Genomic DNA, 22,330 nt, shown 5'->3' with positions numbered 1-22,330 from the left:
ATGATGGCAAAACACTTATACACGTATGGAATACAGAAAATAGTGACAACAAACTAACAATCTGCCAAAACATTCTAAAAAAAGACATCTCGGTACAAATTGTTTGATGAAATACAAGCATCACTAAATTCTAGTTAACTTACCACTCTCGTACTTGCAGTTGGTGAGATTTATCCATAGTCATCTGGAAGAGAAGATGCAGACAGTGGGACAGACATGTGCCTTGCTGGGAGGCCCTAGTGCCTCCTCCTCTCCCTGCCCATCTTCAATCAGCACAGAGGCACTCAACAATCATCATTCTCACTAGACAGGTCACTGATGCCACAGCTGTCAGGACCTCAGTGTTTGTGGTTATTCAGTGGCGGATATGATACCATGATAATGAACCTAGTGTTGCTAATGGTTCTTTATATATCTGTTCCTAGAGTGCTCAATGTTGTTTTCTGTGCCACCGGAAATACCTTAGGAATGCATGTTTGTTTGTAAAAGATATGGTAAGAGTTTAATGTACTAATTTAAGTTTAATTTCACTGCTGGTTATGCCCCTTGGAAATCAGAAGGGAACAAGCATTTATTTCTCCAACCAATTTTCCTTTGAGAATCACTCTGGTGATAGCCAGGCTACAATATTTAGGTGAGGCAATTAAAAAAAACAGTATATTAAGTATAGTCTACAGTTCTCTACTTTAAATATTTAAAGTAGTGTAGCCTACCTTTTTTTCCTCTTCTTTTTCCTCTTGCCATCTATGGATGGAGGTCTGGGGGCCTCTGGCTGGCTGTCACTGCCCCATCCCTCCCCCTCCTCTCCAGCATCAACCACCCCCTTACAGGGCTCCACCTGGGCGTCCTTCTCTGACCCGTCTGGTACGGGCAAGCCCATTCTACGGAACAACCAGCAGAGCATATTGTGAATAACTACCCATGCAAACCAAACAAGCACAGTGGTAACTATACAGTTTGTATGTTTGTATCTGTACCATTATACGGATGAAAAACCATACAAAGTTGAATAAGTTAAGATAAATAAGTCATGAGAGACCTTTGAAGCAGTGCACCTCATGGTTAGAACTGCCAGATCAAAATAGCACAGTGATTAATCCACACCCTATTCAAGGAAATGGGATTGGTTGCTGTTACATGGATTAGAGATGGTTTAAATTGTTATCTCATGAACTGTGTGTCTGAAACACATAAACAAACAGATTAAGGGCCTCTTGACTACCTGGTCAATGCACCTATCTGACAAACAAAAATACGAATCTGGATGTACAGCTACAGTAAAAGTGGTCAAATGGAATATGGGCACCTAGACTGTGAAATAACAATTAATCTGCAAATGAACTTTCAACAATCTTCCCCTCTTTAGAATTCCTTGAGTGCCCATCCTGAATAATGTTTATTAGGAATAATGTCAGCATGTAATTTCAACAAGGCCATCAGGCTCGGGTGTCAGCGCAGTAAAAATATTTAATAAAACATGTGGGGGGTACATAGAGAGTGCACAGCACAGGCACTGCATTCGTCACGGTAACTACTCACGGGACTTGTGAAAATGAGATTTTGCTATGACAGGCGAACAACCCGTCGCTTTCGGCTATCATGTGAAGTCACGGTCACACAATGAAACTCTATCAACCCTATCAGAGTACGCCATGTAGTGTGCCAGAGAGGGGGCTGCAGCATCATGTTTCTATTTCCATTTCTCTCCTCAGGTGAGTAATCTAGTTGTCACCAACCCATTACACACAGTCATACAAGAGTAAGCATGCACAGAGGTATGCAAACAACAGGCTTGGCCTACATTTGCACTTGAGGAGACACACAAAAAAACAAAACAAATCATAATGCAGACCTGCATGTTCACTTGAACAGATTCTAAGTAATTAGAGAGGTCTATTTTGCCCTCACACAATGCTCCAAGACTGACATTATCTTAGACAGAAGGAAACTTCAGACAGTGAACCTTATACCCTTGAAGGATCAAGCTGTCATTCTGGACACTGCCCGCCCTGTCTGACCACTGTCAAAGCAGCCGAGATCAACCAGGTGCGGCTCAGGTCATTACCACGGCAGATAATTTTCAATGCGCCCAAGCGAGGGAGGCACAGGTAGGGGAGGGCACGGAGGGGAACATCCCTGATGTCTGCAGGAGGCCTGGGTGCTGGGTAACGGTATTCTGAGCCAGCGAGCTGGATAATCCTGGCCTTGAACTCTTGGCAGGGAGCTAGGCTGCAACGGCCCACTGACCTCACAAGGGGGTGGCTAGTGTTACAACAAAGCCCTCATTGGATTTCTTTAAGGATCTATATGTTCAAATTACCAGCCTTATATAAATAGCGCTTATTGGTTTACAGGCTCTGGGTGTAGTAGTATGCAACAAACTGACACAATCGCACGTGAACACACAAAGAATGCATGAGTCCTTTCTAAGGGATAATTATCTAAAGAGAGTATGGATGGTAGCTGACAGATAATTGACATTCATTAGGCTACACCGTAATGTGCCTTCCCAGATGATCCTGCACAGGAACTAGCGTGACATGTCACCATTCAAGTCTGTATACATATGGCTCATGTCAACACAAGTGCAAACTACTATTAACATTAACCATATCACTCCTACAAATTCATCAAATAATATGCATCAGAAGGACACACATTCAAGGGTAAAGACTTCCATATTGTGTTAACTTCAATCATTTGAAACAACATTTACCTTTAGGATGGATCACGGGAAGAGAATGATGCAGATGGACTCCCCACTCTTCAGAGCCTAGGTGGGGTTGACCTGGTCCCCAAGTTTCAGCTGGACCTTCGGAACTGGTCCTCCCCGACTGAGGCAAGCATTTGTGCCCACATGCCCCCCACTGGTATGTAATCCCTGACAAAATGGAGCAAATTTGTCCCCTCAGCACTGGGGTGGCCCCAGCTTGTATACACTTACACTCTGACACACTGAGCCCCTGTGAGGATTGTGTGACCAATTAGACACGCAGAAGACAAACACCTGATACTTAGCCAACACAGGGAGAAAATGATTATCAGGAGAAGTGTAGGGGAGGACTTGAGAGGGATAATCCCTGATATTTGTCGGAGGTAATTAGAGAAGTGCTTCAGCTTGCACCATGAGCTGCCAAAAAAATCTGTGCAAAAAGAAGTAGGCTATGATGGATCATAGACGACTAGCCTAGAGCACAATGCTATCAATCACAAAAAGAAGCATATTTTAGTCATAAGACAATATAGAGCACAATACATATCCTACATTATTACAGAAGTGTAATACACATTAGGCTAATGTTATCCGTTACAGAAAGAACTCACGACAACTCTGCCGAAGGGACATTATGACTGATTTTACCAGTCACAGGAGATTGGCTACAGTAGTAAGTAAGCGTGATGGAATTATTTTGCCATAACCTTTGAAAATTTTAGGACAGTCTTTTTGTTAAACAATTCTCTTGTCGTAGGCCTAATCGAGTGCTGGTCTAATCACCGAATTGCGAAATCATAAAGTAGGCTATCGTTCATTTACAGGTGTAACTACTCTCAATATTGATATTTTCTCTATATTAATGCTATCAAATCAGATGTCTCAACTTAATGGCACGTGGAAAGTTGTTAATTTGTAACAACTGGCTGATTCGCGTTAGCGTCACAACAAAGTCGCACAAGTGGTTACAAAGTATCCTAACAAGCTCTAACTTGGCAACCACTGGCTATGCTAATACGACATTAGCTGGCTCGAAGTATCAACTCTTTCACTCACCCACGTTACTTGGTGTTGTAGGTTCTTCAAAATTATCTGGAGAACATGTCCATATAGATAAACGCTTTCAGTCGTGACAACAGAGGGGATTGTAATAAAGTGTCCTATGCTACGTGTTCAAGTTATTATTTCAGTGATCCATTTCTATGCTGCTAATCTGCTACAGTAGGACAGCCCTTGACTGTTGCTATAGCAACACCACGCTTAGTAACACACGTGTTAACATGCAGTGGCCAGATTTAGGTAGGCTAGGTTAAATAGTCTGCATTTATCTGCGTTAAGTTAGAAAAGCACGTCTTGTGTGCTTATCATGAAAACACACATTTATTTTTTTGTTTATATGGACTTTATATGGAGTTAAAGTCCATGTAAACAAAGAAATAGATGTGTGCTTTCATCATGAAAATGATGAGGGGTAGGCAACATGAACCATCTCTTGCAGCTTCACTCAGTCACAAAAACGGAACGCTTCTAGCCTATAGGCCCACCACATATTTGCTGTAACTATTCATTAAAACAGCTAATCCTTATTAGTAGGCTACTAACTGTTGATATCAAATAGATCCCTGTAAACCAAAAATATGTGTTTATTTTAAGTTTGTCACATCATAGAACAGGGTGTCATTAACCAGTCTGAATGAATAAAAACTGACAAATATATTAAATTAGGCTTCAAAATCATGAACATTTGAGGGGAATATTCTGCTCTCAAACTGTAAGGGCTGACTGTGCTGAAGCCATGCCTCAACTGTCCCACCACATATTTCCATCTAGGCTATAGCTAGTGGATACTAATTAGCACAACTGTTTAGCCAGAGAGATGAGCTGAAGTTAAAACGCCTATGTTATTGTAAGAGAAAAAAATACAATGTATATTGTGCTTAATCTACTCCAGAAAGCTGCTTTCTCACAATGCTTGTAGTTTTCCAACCTATTCAAAAACAATTTCTGGCATCCATGGAAGATAGGCCTACATCAAGGGTATGAAGGCATGTTGGAATCGGCTGGAGTACTCCTTTAAGGGGGAGGGGTTTAGCTAAATGGTTAAATTATTGCATCATCAATATGTCCTTTTAGGGTCGCCCCTCCAAAAAAACAGAACACTGAAAATGATGCCGTTTTAATGGTCTAACTACACAATTCAGTTCCACACAATTTACAGTCTTAACATGTAACATTAACATAAGTCTTGAATTTCCCCTTGGGGATCAATTAAGTATCTATGTTTTTAATAGTTTTCATTGCATCACATGCATTTAGCTAATAATGCTAACTTATCGGATGCCTTCCATTTAAACAAAATAAAACTGAACTAAATTGAGAATATGAAATAAGCACCCATGAATATATATATATATATATAAATACGCGTAAAAACCACCATGTAGTTTGATAAGCTTGCATTGGACTTCTCAAATTAAGAACCCCAAGATCATTAGGTTGTGGTTTAGGTTTTACAGCTTCTACTGTAAATTTCAAAAGACAAGAACACTTGAAATAAATTACTTTTGGTCTTTTTATTCAATGTATTTTCTTTTATCTTTCAAGTAAAACAATGTGGAATTACAAGGGAACAAAAAGGAATGTAACAAATGAAAGAGACAAATAAAAATAAGACCAACACCATATTCAACCCATTTCCCAAAATACAAACATCTTGAGCCTTAAATTGACCTTCTGTGATTTAAAAAGCCTTTATCATCCTTTCTAAAGGTTCAACATGTCCTGAAACATGTTGTTTCGAAGCATCTTTTCAAGAAAGGAAAATCAAAAAACAAAACAAAAAAAAAAGCAATGAAGGTGACTGCAGAAACAGTGCATCAAATTGGTTGGTTTCAATTTGGCAGCAGGGGTTCTTCTCTGGTAACCTAACTTACTGTTTTTTTTGTAGAACACAGTAATCTATATTCACAACCCTAATTGTAATTTCTTTTACAAGGCAATCAAGGATCCCCACCCACCCTCAAAAACAGGCACTCTCTTTTTAGATCACACTGATTCAAGATTAATTGAGAATAAAATTTAATGACAATGACCATTATGACTGTTACTTTGGATAATAAGTGAAGAGAAAACATATTGAGGTTTGTCTCACATTTTTCGGCATCAACAGCGAGCAAATTAAGTACTATCTTCAAGATTCATCACAAGCTCAAGAGATAGGACACATTTAGCGCTGACAAAAACTGCACTGTGTGAGGTACCAGGTCGGAAGTAATTGATTTGAAATTGATGAATAAAAAAAAAAAAAAAAAAAAAAAAACGCCTGGGACATTTTCTCAGATGTGCAACATGAAAAAAAATGTGCAGGCTGGATTTAAAATAAATGGATAGAAAAAAATAATTACACAAGACGGGGAGGTCCAAGCAAAGACAAACTCCAGCATAGTGCAGCAAACATTTACAGACCTGCTCTCTTTCATACCCTGGAGAAATCCACAGAATATCCTTAAACTGATGAACTGACAGACTGAAACAACTGCCATAACATTTTTTAGAACCCAACTGTCATAAAAGCTTTTCTCCCTCCACTGAAAAATCTTCTGGATACAGAATAGACAACATTTTCAGTTACCCTTAAAGCACAAGTAAACTGTATAAAGGGTACAATCTACAACTTCTCTTTTACACAGACCTCTCTTAGTATTCCAGTCTTTATATGATTACAGTACATAGTGTGAACTAACAATAACTCTCAGCTATTGTCCAAATCCGCAGATGTCCAAATGTCTCTGGGATTTTGAGTTTTCTTCTGTACAGACATGCCATCTTAGCTGCAATGTCACATTTTCTGTAAAAAGGAAGTCCCCTTTCCACCTTAGTCCTGTGTCTCTGAGCCATCTCCACACTGAAGCCTAGCGGGAGAAGAGGAGAGGGCCTGAGAGTGAGGGAGCTCAGTCTTCGTTACACTGTACAGTAGACATTCCACTGCCCTTTATCTGATTACAGAATGGCGACTCTTCACCCCCCTCTTTAATCTTAATACCCGTTAAACCATTTCAGTCTTTCACCCTCTGTGGCTTCGCTCTGGTCGTCGTCCCTTATTCCCCTTAACTGCTGTATTGATATCTCCTCCACCCACCCAATCACGTCTTGGTATGTCGGTGTTGGGTGGCGGAGGAGCGGGTGTTGCAGGCTGGGGAACGGGCATGAGCGGCTGCCAGAGCAGCCACGCTGCGCAGCACCCTGTCTGGGGTCCCCTCCGCGGACCCCCCGCTCAGCTCAGACCGGTCATGTTTCTGCGAGCGGGTCTCCCTGTGACTCTTCCTTCCCCGCCTCTCACCTGACTTGCTATGGCTCTGTTTCCCTCTCTCAGTGTCGCTGCCGGAAGAGGTGGCTCTAGATTGTGGGCGGTGGGGCCCTGTGCTCTGGGAGCTGAGGCTTGGGGTGCACTGGCTGCTGTTGCTGCTGCTGCGGCTCCTGCTGCTTCCGGCCCCCCGGTCGCTGCTTATGCTGCTGCACGCGCTGTGCCCCCTTGAGGAGCGGGACTCCCTGTTCTCGTCCTCTCCATCTTCCTTCCTCTCCTCATTCTTTTTCTTGTCTCTCTTTGCCCTCTTGTTCTTGGCGTCAAGTGGGGGCAACAGGCTACCAGGCCGCTGCCTGGTGGACCGTGAAATAGACCTACTCGACTCTGGAGTGGTGAGCGGAGTGTTTGTGGGCGTCTGTCTACCACTTCCTCCTCTACTACCAGATGAGTTGGTCTGGGGGGACCCCTGTGTGCCCTTTCCTTTTGACTTAGAGCTTTTCTCAGATGATGACGGGGACTCTTGCTTGTCACCAACTTTCACTTTGTTACAGGGACGGGGTATATCACCTGCCCGGCCTCTCATGGCCAAAAGCTTGGCAGCAGCATTGAGGGCTGAGCAACGCTTGCCCAAAACCTCAGGTTGGGGAGGTGGTGTTGAGGGCACAGGCGTGGTGGTGCTAGACTTCTTTGTTGACGAAGGGCCTGAGGATTTGCAGGTGACTTTTGTGGAGGTTTCACTACCAGAATCACCCGCTGTGGCATTTGCAGCTACCTGCTCCTTTTTGGACCTTCGGCCACGTCTGCTGTCACTACTCCTCCCATCACTCTCACTCTGGTTTTCCTTCTCTTGCTTTTTTCGTTCAGCACGTGTGAGGCGCTTTTCTTTACGTGAGGAGTCATCAGAGTCCGAAGAGGAGGAAGGAGAGTTTGATCGTCGCCTTTGGATCTTGGGTTTCTTTTCATCATTACCATCCTCTGAGCCTCCGGTTTTAGCTTCACCTCTTTTCCTCTTTGTAGACCTGTTGTCTGCCATCTTCTTTGATGAACGAGTACCAGCTGATGATACAGAAGAAGGTGAAGAGGAACGAACAGAGTCCTGACTGCTCTGTCGGCTAATGGCTCTTTTCTTGGAGGATTTCCCCCCATCTTTGCCGTCTGTTTTACCCTCTTCTCTACTTTGGTTACTAGTTCCCTCGCTCGAGACAAATGTGTCTGTCTTAACCTCAGGATCTACAGACACAGACTCTTGGTCTTCTGGTAAACTATCCACTCGCCTTCGCTTTGACTGGGGCCCAAGAGATGGCTCTTCTATTTCTTTCTCACCATCCTCATTTGTGTCAGTCTTTGCTGCTTCCTTCCTGTCTGATGTCTTTTCATGTGAAAGTAGTTCAGCTGTTTCTTTCTCCTGCACCTCCAGGGCACCTTGAGGGATTGGCAGAGCAGGAGCAGGCTCCTGAGAAGGCTCTGATGCTGGAGGAGGTTCAGGTTCGGCAGGTGTGTGAGTTGGAGCACACATGGGATCAGTCTGTTGTTCAGCAGGTGATGGTGTGACCTGAACAGAAGATCTGGGCTCAATGGTCGTGTCAATTTGTGAGTCCTTAGACTCAGGGATTGGTTTTGTCTCTGAGTCATTTGATGTGGATTGAGGGACTTGGGATAGTGCGGTTACAGTTTTCTGAGTATTGCCCTGGGAGGGTTGTGAAACCTCATGAGTCGAGGGTATCGGAGTCTCCCTCACTTTGGATTGTGAAGGAGATGTAGGTGATAAATGGATCTGAGTGTCACTTGGCTTGGGTTCCACTGGCAGAGCAGGTATAGCAGATGTAGAGTCAGAGGTGGCTGTTGGTTGTGCAGAGGGGAATGAAGTTTCTTGAAGAGTCTTGCTCTCTGTAGATTGAGGAAGTACTGGTGCTGGTGGTGTGTTGGTCTGAGATTCACTAGATTTGGACTGTGCAAGCATAGCTGTTGGCGTTTCATTGGTCAGTGAGTTACTTGTAGGTGTGGGTGATGTGACAAGGGTGATGTTGGTCTCAGTGACTGGTTTAGGTAGCGAAGTTTTGTCAGCAGCTTTGGCAGGTAATGAGGGTAGTGGTGTGTGAACAGGAGCACTCTCTGAAGGGGCCTCTTGGAGACTGGATAAGGAGGATCTTGGTGAGTTAAGACCAGATTGCATGCTTTTAGGACTACAAGGAGGTGGAGCGTTTGACAGAAGTGTAGGGTTTGAAGGAGGCGGAGGGCTTAAGGGAAGTGGAGGATTTGAAGAAGGAAGATTTGAGGGAAGTGAGGATTTTGAATGAGGTGGTGGATTTGAGGGAGGTGTGGGTTTTGAAGGAGGTGGAGGATTTGAGGAAAGTGTGGATTTTGAAGGAGGTGGAGGATTTGAGGGAGATGTGGATTTTGAAGGAGGTGGAGGATTTGAGGAAAGTGTGGATTTTGAAGGAGGTGGAAGGTTTGAGGGAGGTGTGGATTCTGAAGCAGGTGGAGGATTTGAGGAAAGTGTGGGTTTTGAAAGAGGTGGAGGATTTGAAGGAGATGTGGATTTTGAAGGAGGTGGAGGATTTGAGGAAAGTGTGGATTTTGTAGAAGGTGGAGGATTTGAGGGAGTTGGAGGGTTAGAAGATTGAGCAGCACGAATAGCATCTAGCTTGATTGTGGAGTCCTTGCGGGGGCGACCCCTCTTCCGTTTTGGCGAGACAGGAGCATCTTTCTCCACAATCACAGGTTTTGCTGGTGGAGGAACGGTGTGTTCAACTGGACGCTTGGGAGGCCGTCCTGGCTTGCGCTTCACTGGTACTGGGTTATCAGTGTTTGCAGTCGCTGGGGCCAGAGTGCTGTCCTTAGCAGGACTCACGTCCTGTCTCTTTGGCGGATTTGGTGATAGGCTCTGCCTTCGGTCGGAGGGCCATCTCCCTCTTCCTCCTCCATGTTGCTCCCCTAACTGAGCAGCCATTCGGGATTCTGTTTCCAGACGCCGTCGGACAGGCAAGTTCCTGAGAACGGGCATATCTGGAGAAGGATGGGTAGGAGAGTAGGGATGATACCCTTTCCCAGGACTTCCGAGTGACGCAGGTGATACTTGTTCCTTCTCTTGTGGCTGAGGAAGGGGACTAGAGACTGCAGGTGACTTGGGAGTGTCTTTATCTCGAGAAGCGTGGCTTGATTTATCTGGCGAGGACGGGCCAGTGTCTCGCTCTGACTCTGTATGTTCCGCTTCCTCTGAGGACCCTTCAGTGTGACCCGCTCCACCACTTCCTCGCCTCCTCCTCCGCCTTGGTTGTTTCTCTTTCTCCTCAACAACTGTAACTAGGCGACCGGGAAGTTTACGTAGGACCTTGGCAGATGGAGAATCTTCTGGAAGGCCTTTGAGGACCTCACCATCAGCTGACTGGCGCTTACGAGGCGAGCGGGACGCCATGCTGGGTGAGAGGGTGAGGGAGTGTTGGCTCTGCTGATCCAGGTCTCTTCCCTCCAAGTCGGACTGATGCTCGGGAGAACAAATGGATCCTGAGGACACAGACACTCCCCTCTCCCTTGCACTGGGCACTGGTGCATGGTCTACCTGTAACCCAGACGCACCTGATAGCACATCTCCTCTCACCTCCTCAACACGCTCTTGGCCAGCAGGAGCAGCGTGTTCAGCATGGGATCTCCCTGCTGCAGGGGAGCCGGCAGTGGAAGGCACTGAGCTCGGTGGGGACAAACTCTGGCGGAGGGGAGAAGGCGTGGCTCTGGATTTACCGGGCACGTCTTTCAACGGGGAAGCTGGGCTTGTAGAGTCTGTGTGCCGGGTCTCTGTTCGGGCAGGAGTGGTGGGTGCCACAGCTTCTTTGGTAGGCGGTCTACCTCGCTGGCCTCCACGTCGGTCAGGCACTTGTCTGGGTGGGGTGGGAGCAGACATAGAGGCATTTGCTCTCTCAAGCTCAGCTGATGTGCTCGCTGGGGATAGGGCAGAGTCATCGTCAGTTTTTGCAGGAGTCCCTCTCAGCCTCCCACTGGCTCTAGTAGAGGGAGCGCCCTTCTCCTTGTGCTTCCGTGTGCGACGGGCAGGTGTGGCCAGGAACATATCATCAGGGGTATGTGGCATTGGTGAGTAGTCGTCTTCATCATTGTCAGACGACTGATGCAATTTCAGGCCCTCTTCTTTGGCTTGATCAAGCCCCTTTCTGGCAGCCTCTACTTGCTCCTGCAAACACCACGAGGTACATTAATAAAAGGAATGAAATACATAAAAGTGTCAATGATGTGGTTATTCTGCTGGTTGATTAAACAGATATTCACCTCTGCCTGCTTAAGCTCCTCCTTGCAAATGTCCTCCAGAGAGGCCTCCAAGAAATTCATGGCATACCGCTCAATAGGAGTGAGCTAAAAGACGATGGAAAAACCAAGTATGAGTGGCTAATTATCAACATTTACAAAAATACATTCTAACATTACACATAGTTACATAATTACCACTGCTCTACTGGGACATTACCTGTTCTACCAGAGCAGCAATTTCTTGCTCGGCTTTGGAGAGTTCCTCTTCTTCCTGGTCACGACTTACTCCCTCCGCTCCATCATCTAACGGGATGCTCTCATTGAACTCTGCCAATTCAGCCACCTGTTCTGCTTTGGCCTGAGAGGCAGCCACTATGTCCTCCTCGTCTTCAGCTCTACACAAAGCCTGAGAAAATACATGAAAATTAGTGATCCATTGCTTTTGCAGTTTTGTTTTTAACTGACCCGTCAGGTTTTCAAGTCTTACCTGCTCCAGAATAGTGGTTTGCTGTTTATTAATGTCGTCCTCCTCTGTTGGAGGTGGAACTACTTCTGCCTCCTTCTTTTCCCCCTCTGTCACATCAAACAACTCCTTGATGGTTTGCTGTAAGGACAGGAAATGTTATTTTTCATGGCACTAAACTACCATTGTCAGTAATAATAATAATTTTAAAAAATACTTTAAAAGGCAGTTACGACCTTCTCTCACACAATTATTTTAAATAAACTTTTGTTACTTTTACATAAAAGTCATGCTTCAAGACTAACCTGTTTGAAGAATGCAGTGGTGAAATTTCCTCCCTCTATGGCCATATCACCCAACATCCTTTTCTGATTCGCTTTCTTCAAGATGTTCTCTTCAACTGTACGTTCACTGATAAGCCTGCAGAAAATGTAAAATAGATTAGGAACACTTTTCACACAAAACATAAGAAATATCTACATCAATATTTATATTCACTCTATATCAAAAACATCAGAATTCAGAAGTATGACATTTAGGACAAACACTCTAAGATAAACCCACAATGTTAAAGAGGAGTGTTACAGTTCCTGATGTGGTTGTGTACCTGTAGATATGCACATCTCTGGTTTGCCCAATTCGGTGGCAGCGATCCTGGGCTTGAGCATCCATAGTGGGATTCCAGTCACTGTCGTAAAACACGACAGTGTCCGCCCCCGTCAGGTTGACACCCACGCCACCACTGCGGGTTGACAAAATGAAGCAGAAGATGCGCCGGTCTGCATTGAAGCGCTCCATCAGAGACTGAGAAAAAGAGAGATTGCAAATGTTTAGTTTAATTAGTTAAATTTAACTAAATTTAGTTAAAAAATGTGTTATCCAGGCTGTGTACATGCAGCTGAGCCCATAAATCGCAACACGATTTGTTATATATAAGTATAAGTATACTCTTTTGATCCCGTAAGGGAAATTTGGTCTCTGCATTTATCCCAATCCATGAATTAGTGAAACACACTCAGCACACAGTGAACACACAGTGAGGTGAAGCACACACTAATCCCGGCGCAGTGAGCTGCCTGCAACAACAGCGGCGCCCGAGGAGCAGTGAGGGGTTAGGTGCCTTGCTCAAGGGGCCGTGCCTACTGGCCGGGGTTCGAACCGGCAACCCTCCAGTTACAAGTCCGAAGCGCTAACCAGTAGGCCGCGGCTGCCTTCAATGCATGTCATTACCAGGCAAAAATGTGCCATGGGTTTGAATTTTGGGCTCGGTAAGTTCAACTGGAAGGTAAAACAAGCATTTTTTAGCCACAGGCAGGGCAAGTGTGTCAGGTATTTATCTTACCTGTCGCTGTTCTACGCGTGTGCTGCCGTCCAGCCTCAGGTAAATGTGCCCATGATAATTGAGGAACTGCTCCAGCACGTCCAGCATGCGGGTCATCTGGGTGAAGATGAGAACCCTGTGGCCTCCGGTCTTTAGCTTCCTTAGCAAGAGGTGAAGAGTCTGCAGCTTTCCTGCACAGTTGGAGGCACAATAATTATATATCCTTATACATATATTTTTTAATATATATAAATATTATATTATATTTAAGTCTTCTGCTACTTCAGATAGCATCCAAGTTCTTTCAGGGATGAAATGCTAATAAGGAAATAAGGAAACCTGTGAAACATAAATCTAATGTAATACAAAAGGAAAACGTGAACAAGCCACTGCAATGACGCCGACTCACCACAGTCGTACTGAATGAGTCTGAGGTCTGGGAAGTGAGTCCTCATGTTGCACTGGATGCGATGGAGAGGACGAAGCAGAGGGGTCACCTGGGTGGTCAGCATAGAGCGGAACAGCGCCTGCTGGTGCACGAGCGAGGGAGGAGGGTGGCAGCTGTGCATGGTTATAGGCTGAGCCTCCACAGGTGGGATCGCAAAAGTGAACCTGAAAATCAGGAAACGAGGGGGAAAACGAGGAGAAGTTTAGTTTAGACCTCAACATGACCTTTGAGCTTTGGTTTCTTATATTGTTGCATTATTTGCCCAGACAGTTTTTTTTTAGAGTGATGAATATCTCCACATCTTTACATCTGGGAGAGATGCCTCTCTAGGATGATCTTTTTATACCCAATCATGGTGCCAGTTAACCCAATTAGCTTTAACATATTCCTTCTTGCGTTTCCCCTGTCCAACCTTTTCTGAGATGTGCCGGTGACATCAAAATCAAAATGCGTATTCTTAATAAAATAATACAATTGGTATACATGTACACCACCCGCCTGCCCACCCACCACACACACACACGTATTTCATGACATAAATCTTGTATACCTATCAATGACTTCCGACAGTCCTGCGAGCCTCTCCTCCGTGTTCTGAACAGCGGTCCTCAGGGTCTCACTTTGGACCCACAGGTCCTGAGTCCGCTGCAACCGGGCAAGCAGACAGAAGGTGTGGCCAGAGCGGCTCCACTGTCCGAGCGCAGGTGATGCAGGTTTAGGGGCAGGGCCTGTGAGGAAGGTGAGGAAGTCGAGCACCTCCTGGCCATACACAGGCTTGGCGTTGCTGTGAAACTCGTTGACACGAATTATCTGGGCAAGGCGGGCGTCACGCTGAGCTTTCAGACGGTCCTCCAGCCATGACTGTTCCCGAAGGTGAAGACAGATGACAATCAATTCAGGTACAATATTAAACTGTTGACCAACTAACAAAGGGGAAAAAGCATGTCAAGAATTTGTAGATATTGTAAATACCATGTGGAAAGGTGAGCGTGGGGGTGGTGGAGGCTGAGCGCGAGGCCGCTGGAAAGAGAAGCTTCCAGGCTGACTGCTGGGTTTGGACACTGGTGGGTCTGCGTGAACCGCGATTACATCACTGTTTTCCTCACGCGTCGCTGGTACTGGTGTGGCATTTACTCGCACTAACACAGAACAGAGGTATGCAGGTAAACTATGAGAATCATAACCTCCATGCAAGACACTAACAAAATGTTGTGCAGTACGATTACACAAATTGGATTAATGTACATTTGGTGTGCACAATATGAGGGAAAATCTGTGATGTGCAATGGCACTGCACATTATTGATAGGACAATATGTACATATTTTACTAACCCCATAAAAACAATTAAGATATGTATTATAAGACAGAGCAAAGACATGTCCCATTTCTTGTTTAAAGGGCCGTTCACACCAAGAATGATAACTATAATGATAACGGCAACAAAGTATCGTCCTAGCTAATGTGAATGACGACATCCACACAAACTATTATGATAACATGAAGAGCGATATCGTTGGGGTTCACTTTCATAGCGATTTTGAGAATGATAATAAGCTGACAGCCAATTAGCTTCGATCAAATTTTAGCCATAACATTCATCAACATGAGGAGAGACTTTCCTTATCGTTGGTCAGTGTGGATGCTTTTATCGTTATAGAAATAGTTATCTTTATAGTTATCGTTCCTGGTGTGAACGGCCCTTAACTGGTGAACAATCACTACCCACCTGGTTCTACCGGTACCGGTGCTGCTGCTGCTGCTGCTGCTGGTGGTGCTGCAGGAGGTGGTCCCTGCAGGACCCTCAGTATTGGGCGAGGCGGCTGGGCTCCACTTAGGGCTGAGGTAGGGGTGCGAGGCGGAGCAGCGTAATGGGTCGGCTGGGCCACAGGAGGGCGCTGAGGAGGCGGCGCCCTTGCTAGCGGAGCAGTGGTTGTGTGCGGGTGCAGGGAGAGTGTGACCGGAGGGGCGACACGGGGGGAAGGAGGCACGGCGAGGGCAGGGACCGGCCCTGTCTCTTTACCTCCGGCCTGTCTGACAACGATCTTAACAATCCCAGACCCAGTCACCATGGAGGAGGGAACTGCACAAAAATAACCATTACAGAAAAGAAAAAAAAAAATTAACAAAAAAAAGAAAAAGAAATAATGACCAGAAGGGAAGAAAAACACAGACAAAACAGCTTAGCTTTGCTCATTGTTCTACACGCCGTTCTCTTATTTAAATATTTATGAGTCACACACAGGCATGCCACAGTTGCAGCAGTACCTTGCGCAGCGTTGAGGGGCATGGCCAGCCCAGAGGAGACTGAGGCTGGGCTTGGGCTGGCAGCACTGCTGCCTGCCTGACTGACTGTATGGATGAGCGCCACCTGTGCTGGCTGACTGATCAGGTGGTGCTGCCCCCCACTGGACACCAGATGCATTACGTTGCCTGCAGAGCACACAACAGTCACACGGCCGTGACCACACAAGCATGCTCAGCACTCGTACATGACAACTGAGGATGGGGGGGGTGATTTTTTATTTTTTTATTTATGCCATTATATGATTCGTGTTTGTATGAAAATCAGGTTTTAAATTAAAAAAAAAAAAGTGTGTCATAATGATCAGTCACCTACTTAGCCCAGCCACTCAATTTTAGGATGACCCAAGGACAACTAAAACCCCTCAATCTCAATTTCATCGTAAAAATTCAAAATTAATGATTTGGATGAACTATATTTGTGCACTTCTGTGGAGTTTCCTATTCAAGTAAGAATCTTACATTAAATATAATGCAACTGAAGGTGAGTCAATTTCAGCAAGGCAGGTGTATTGATAAAGTGTCTACATACTTAGAGCGTAATCTTGTACCTATAAAAGACTTATTAACAATCAATATGAATCATCTCTGAGAAATCACCACTGTATCAGAATGGCAACATGCAAAAGGCATCAAGGCTTTTCCCCACGGCATGCAATGCTGCGATTGGAATCTTATGAGGGCTCACCTTGGAGGGCCCGAGGCTGTTGCACTGGCACCTGGTGCAGCTGGGTCCCTGACAGGGTGAGCTTGTTGCCCTGCAGCTGGAAGGTGACTGGCTTACTGCCCTGGCCAGTGGGTACGGGTCGCCCAGCCAGAGAGGCCAACTGAGCAATGCTCACTACCTCCCCGGCTGCGTGTGCATGCGCATGTGAGGGAAAGGAGAGAGAGACATGAGACATGCGACTAAGACTTTCACAGTGCCAAAGCTGCTTCAAACCAAGTGCCATATTTAAAGCAGTGGAAATGACCGGTGTGGAAATGACCGGTCATCTATGCCTAATATTTTCAAAATAGTTCACATCCCGTCAAAACAGAAAAACGTGAAGTGCAGCAGTTGAGGAAAAAAATCACTGAGAGTGCTCACATGGAAGCCGCGCCTGCATGTCAGGGCTGAGAAGCACCCTCTGGGTGACAACACTGCTGGGCGCCGAGACGACTGGTGGGGCCAGCGGGGTCGGAGGTCGTACAGTCAAGATGGGGTGTGGGGCACTGGGTCTGAGGGCAGCTGCTGGCGTGTGGGTCACAGTCACAGGAACCGCAGCGCTGGCCACTGCAGTGGCATAGGTGGCTGCAGTGGACATCACCGAACACACTGTGGCACAGAAGAGGGGCATTTTTATAACGAAGATTGTGTGCACCCATGTATGAACAGAAGTCATTTATGAAAAAGATAACTATCAGAGTGCAATGCAGACAGTGCTGGATTACGAGCGCTGAGCAAAGTCACACTACTTTGTGCCGCTACGTAATAACACTTAATATCAGTTTGTGGATTGTTCAGGCGGACAGCAATGCAGTGCAGGTGCATGATGATCATTCTGTAAGCGTCTTGCCTTGTGCAGGTGGCTGCACTGGGATGGGGGCTGGGGCAGGATGCATCTCTGTGATGAGGGCGGGCCGTGGGGGCTGGACGACTGGAGCTACTGGACACGTAGGCCTGGGGTTGTTCACCGGCACAGATGCACGGCCGTCTGTTTTGGGCATGGGCTGGAACATTCTGGAAAGAAAAGCCACATAGATTGAACGTGTAACCCAAGCTGCCAATGGCTTACATACGCACCAAAAACACTGTTCTACAATCCAAACAAGCATAACAGGAGCAACGGTCATGTAAGTATTTCTTAATCCCTGTTTACAAGCACAATCCAAATGTTAGTTTAGTCCAGCGTAGTGCTACGCTTGGTAAGTCGCGGTCCCTACTGACCTGTTGACCTTCATTCGCACAGGTTTGGGTCTCGGAGGGGGCTCAGGGGAGTCCATGATCTCCTGCACCAGTGGAGTAGTGACCTTCCTACGAGGCAGGAAGACGTCGGCCTGGTAACGGGACACGCGACCCTCCAGCCCCACCAGGTCAAACATGGACAGGTCGCACCGCTAGACGGAATGATGAGAAAGGGGTTTAAGGACTCAAAGAACTCAAACAGTGGGACTAAAACAATGAATACACTTTTTAAAAAGATCAAAATCACAATGACACATTTTTTTTTACGCTTAAGACACCCTGACGGACAGGCCCATACCTCAAAGGGTGACGTTTCAAGCGCCCGCTGTACGACGGAGGAGGTGGTAAAGATGATGGGCTCGGTGATGAAGGGTGAGTGGATGGGCCGCGGGTCAAACAGGTTAGGGTGGTTGCACACCTTCCTCAGCTGCATCAGAATGTTGATCACAGACATGAAGTGACCACTCGCCAGAGTCTCCCTTGTCCTGAACACCAGAGAGAGAAAAACGAAGAGAGGAATCGTAAGGAATAAGGGAGACCTGTGCAAATAGATTATTAAAGCAGGGCACATAACCCTAACAAAACCTGCAGAGGGGGCCAGGTTTAGTGTTAACTTGGAAGCCCCTGACATGTGGTTGAAGTGCACTCACGAGGCCTGGGCCATGAAGTCGTCGTAGAGGAAGCGCTGTCTCTTGGAGAGACGGCAGCGCACCACGTGCTCGTATTTCTTGGGCATCTGCTTCTCCACGTCCACCTTGACACGGCGCAGAAGGAAGGGCCTGAGGACCTACAGGGGCAGAGACAAGACGTCAGCAATCAGTGGATAAAATCAATAGATGTTAAATCACTATAGGAGTGTCTATTTTTTTAGATGCAATTGTAAATATCTATCTCTAACCCATTTGGTAGAGAGCACTCTAGAAAAATGTTGGACAGTCACACCAGAGAGGGTTGAAGCAGAGTTAGTAATCAAGGCTCTTTGGTCACCCTCATGTTGTGTTGTGTCCAATGTCACTGCTAGCTCACCTTGTGGAGCCTCTTGACGAGGCCCTCGTTGTACTCCTGGCTGCCCTCGATCATGCCGGTCAGCGGGTTGGAGAACCACTCCTTGAACTCGCGGTGAGACTGGAAGACGTGCGGCATGAGGAAGTGCATGAGCGACCACAGCTCCATCAGGCTGTTCTGCAGGGGTGTTCCCGTCAGGAGCAGGCGTCTGTGGCTGCAGGGGGAGATAAGTAAATAAAAAAAAATTATAAACAGGAAAGGGGTTGGGGGGGGGGGTAGGGGGAGCTGTGACGTGAGCAGCACCCATTCCACATTGGGGTCTAAGTGCCCTCGGTGAACCAGGTTCCAGTCCCATTTCCTGAACCCACCCCCATGTCCCTCCCACTTATTTCCAGTCACACACAGGCATGCCACAGTTGCAGCAGAACCTTGCGCAACGTTGAGGGGCATGGCCAGCTTAGCCCAGAGGAGACTAGGGCTCTCTTCACTGTCCTATCTAATACAGGCTAAAAGCCCAAAAATATAACTTAAAGCAATATATTTAGAAAAATATATATTTATATTAAAAATAAAAAAAATTTTTATTAGGCATTTTGCTGTGTATACTTTTTTAAGTCCCATCCACTTGGCACGGCAAATTAAAGAAAATGCAGTCAAAGTATAGGAAACTCTAATCAGTATCAATCAGGCATTACCTATTGAAGTTGAGAAGACTCTGCCAGCGCTGAGACTTGAAGTTTTTGATGTTTTGGGCCTCGTCCAAGATCAGGTACCGCCAGGACTTGCGCCTGAATGCCTGGTGGTCCTGCAGCACCAGCTTATAAGAAGTGATACACACATGGAAAGCATTTGGCTTGGTCCAACCCTGTGAGGACAAAAGGGCAAATCAGCATTGATTCATGATCAAGGCATCAAGCTACATAGCTGTAGGAATGAACATTCATGGGTTTCCTGGTGTGTCCATTTCTGTCTGCTGGTCTATTTGTTGTTAGACACTAGAAGAGCCATCCATAGCTCCCGTCATGGCATGTACCTGTCTCTTGAGTTTGCGCTCTTTCTGGCTACCGTAGTAGGTGAGGATCTTGAACCCGGGACACCAGCGTTTGAGCTCCATCTCCCAGTTCAGCATTACACTGGTGGGCACAATGATTAAATGCGGTCCCCAGTTTCCTGTAAAAGATGCAACAGTTATTTTTTATTTTTTTTAAATGCATAGATCACATCTTTCTTTCCTGATTAGGTCCCTGAAAATAATCATAGCACTGAGCTGCAAAAAAAGCACCTTCATATGCAGCTCAAGGGTGGAATTAATATCATGTAAATATCATAATTGACTGGATTCCCTCTCCATGGGCACAGGGATTTCAACTGCATCTGTACCTTTCTCACAGGCCAGGTGAGCCAGCAGAGCGATAGTCTGGATGGTTTTGCCGAGGCCCATCTCGTCAGCCAGGATGCCATTGAGCTTCTTCTCGTACATGGTAACCAGCCAGTCCAGCCCGATGTGCTGGTACTCACGCAGAGTGCCGTGCAGCAAGAAGGGGATGGGAGTCTTCACCTGCAGAGAATGTGCTGATCAGTGACACTACTCATCTTTCAAGTGCCATGAAGAAATCACAGACTATGCGCCTTATTCATGCAGCAGCCATTGTGTAAACCAAAGGGAGGCTACAGGGTACACTGACTATCACTGTCATTAAGGCATTTTCACCACCTACTGGCGAATGCATAGAACACAACAATCCTATGGTTTGTGTACCCTGTAGCCTCGTTTTGGTTTAAAATGGCCGCTGCCTGAATAAGGTGAATTCAAGAAATTCTGCAAAAGTCAATGTCTACTACTACCACTCTTGTGTTCACGTGTTCACAAGTGCAAGAGCTACCACTGCCATTATGGTGGTGCTGATGGTATAATCTCAGAGTGTTTACCTTAGTGGTGGCCAGTGTGTATCCTTTTGGCTGGAGGCTCTCTGCTGTGGCAGCGATGTGGCTGATTTCTTTCTTGGGCCGAGGCGAGGTGGGGAGCGGAGGGCTGTGCTCACCCTCCTTTAGCAGGGCCTCCATGCCCTCCTCGGGATCGTCGTCCTCCTCCTCTTCATCGTCCTCAGCTACCTCCTCCTCATCATCCTCTATGACATCGTCATCACTGTTTACTGCCTCTGAGGAGTCTGAAGGTATTGGGGGAGGGGGGGTGGTAGACACACACACAAAAAAAATATTACATGAGAACAAACTTGTCAAGCTGGGATTAAACGAACAAATTGAGGACTCATTTTCTGAATTGCAGGGTGAAAAATGAACTAAAAGTAACCCATCTGAGGTGCCCTCAAGTACCTGAAGAGCTGTTGGTCTCGTCATCACTGTCTTCGCCCTCGCTCTCTTCCTCCTCCTCTTCCTCCGTGCTCTCCTCCTCCTCAGAGGTGGCAGGTGACGCAGATCCAGAGGGTTCTTCAAAGTCAGAGGTGTACGCCCCCTTATACTTCTCCAGAAGCTCCGCTACACTCATTTCACCTGGGGGAGTGGGCATATCAGTGGTCACTAACGGTTACTCGCAGTACGGTCACCATTCAGCTTTTTTACATTGACCTTTCAGCTTTTTATAGACCCAAAAAATAAAACCTCTGTATGGTCAGGTGATGGCAATGTCTATTACCAATACATAGGATGTCTTGAATAATTATTCGCATTTCCAACACAGTCGATTCTGAATGCAGCACACAGCTTGAAGTTGCTTGTTACAACTCTTGCCTACAAACCAAATTATGACTACTGAACTAAACAAAAATGTGACCGCTGAAAAGTTACCCTCTTTGGCTAAGTCATCCAACTCTTCCTCATGGTTGGCGTCACCTTCATGTTCCTCCTGTGCTTCTATCGTCTCCTCTTCATCCTCAGCTGAAGGAAACATGACAGTTTGTTTACACAAATCAAGTTTCCACGAAAGAAAAACATGAGAAAATGCACTGTGGCAACTGTTGGCTATAGGGAAAGTACATTAAAAGAATTTCTTTACTCAAATAATGAGTTCATAAAACTGGTAAAAAGTTTCTACAGAATCTCTCACCATCTTCCTCATTGGCAGTGAACTCCTCATCTTCCTCCACAACAGCAGATGAGGAGCTGTTGGAGCATTCTTCGTCAGAAGCAGAGGGCTGTGGGGGAACATAGTGAACACTTCAGCATCATTTCAATCAAACACTCAACTGTAGAGCCCAAAGCAGTAGCTAAAAGTAAGATAGGATTGTCTCATTATGTTGATTCACACAGACATTTAGGCTTACTGATATTGCTAAAAAAAAAAAAAAAAAAGACATTGGGGAAGGTTGTCCTAGAGTATTTTTCTCAGATAGGAGATTGTCTGGAAACCACAGGACTTGGGATAAAAAAAACAAAGAAATTTTACTTTGACTCAACAGACCCAAAAATAGCTTGAAATAAAAAAATAAAATAAAAATCCAAATGTGTGGATATCGTTGCAGGAATGCCCCTGTTCTAAACCAAGGTCTATTTTATATGGCACAGTGGGTTTGAGCTGAATGCCAGGATTTCAAGGAATGAGAGTGGTGCCTTAA

At 45.8% G+C, this 22,330-nt stretch overlaps 1 protein-coding gene across 4 annotated transcripts in view; it reads right to left on the bottom strand.

Moving 5' to 3' along the window:
- Nucleotides 1-5,267: 5,267 nt before the first annotated feature.
- srcap (Snf2-related CREBBP activator protein) overlaps nucleotides 5,268-22,330 on the bottom strand; it is a 28,503-nt gene continuing 11,440 nt past the window's right edge. For 3 of the 4 annotated variants that reach the window (XM_076298370.1, XM_076298372.1, XM_076298371.1), the window contains exons 9-34: nucleotides 21,823-21,910; nucleotides 21,564-21,653; nucleotides 21,099-21,269; nucleotides 20,688-20,932; nucleotides 20,139-20,316; nucleotides 19,792-19,928; nucleotides 19,454-19,623; nucleotides 18,780-18,972; nucleotides 18,404-18,540; nucleotides 18,052-18,238; nucleotides 17,736-17,905; nucleotides 17,365-17,528; nucleotides 16,896-17,123; nucleotides 16,497-16,661; nucleotides 15,773-15,937; nucleotides 15,234-15,587; nucleotides 14,478-14,644; nucleotides 14,056-14,366; nucleotides 13,467-13,669; nucleotides 13,079-13,248; nucleotides 12,344-12,540; nucleotides 12,042-12,156; nucleotides 11,761-11,877; nucleotides 11,491-11,679; nucleotides 11,295-11,378; nucleotides 5,268-11,199 (exon numbers count right to left, since the gene is read on the bottom strand). In XM_076298370.1, coding sequence (XP_076154485.1) covers nucleotides 6,856-11,199; nucleotides 11,295-11,378; nucleotides 11,491-11,679; nucleotides 11,761-11,877; nucleotides 12,042-12,156; nucleotides 12,344-12,540; nucleotides 13,079-13,248; nucleotides 13,467-13,669; nucleotides 14,056-14,366; nucleotides 14,478-14,644; nucleotides 15,234-15,587; nucleotides 15,773-15,937; nucleotides 16,497-16,661; nucleotides 16,896-17,123; nucleotides 17,365-17,528; nucleotides 17,736-17,905; nucleotides 18,052-18,238; nucleotides 18,404-18,540; nucleotides 18,780-18,972; nucleotides 19,454-19,623; nucleotides 19,792-19,928; nucleotides 20,139-20,316; nucleotides 20,688-20,932; nucleotides 21,099-21,269; nucleotides 21,564-21,653; nucleotides 21,823-21,910 — 8,739 coding nt within the window. In that variant the 3' untranslated portion in view covers nucleotides 5,268-6,855. The remainder of the gene's footprint in view (nucleotides 11,200-11,294; nucleotides 11,379-11,490; nucleotides 11,680-11,760; nucleotides 11,878-12,041; nucleotides 12,157-12,343; nucleotides 12,541-13,078; nucleotides 13,249-13,466; nucleotides 13,670-14,055; nucleotides 14,367-14,477; nucleotides 14,645-15,233; nucleotides 15,588-15,772; nucleotides 15,938-16,496; nucleotides 16,662-16,895; nucleotides 17,124-17,364; nucleotides 17,529-17,735; nucleotides 17,906-18,051; nucleotides 18,239-18,403; nucleotides 18,541-18,779; nucleotides 18,973-19,453; nucleotides 19,624-19,791; nucleotides 19,929-20,138; nucleotides 20,317-20,687; nucleotides 20,933-21,098; nucleotides 21,270-21,563; nucleotides 21,654-21,822; nucleotides 21,911-22,330) is intronic. The other variant, XM_076298373.1, reaches the window with a different exon arrangement.

This window comes from Alosa pseudoharengus, unplaced genomic scaffold, assembly GCF_046254945.1.
Source record: "Alosa pseudoharengus isolate Yale_2024_CS ecotype anadromous, Long Island Sound unplaced genomic scaffold, YU_APseudo_1.1 YU_APseudo_1.1_scf_21, whole genome shotgun sequence".
In the NCBI taxonomy this organism is placed as follows: Eukaryota; Metazoa; Chordata; class Actinopteri; order Clupeiformes; family Clupeidae; genus Alosa; species Alosa pseudoharengus.
This window is presented reverse-complemented; position numbering and strand designations above follow the sequence as displayed.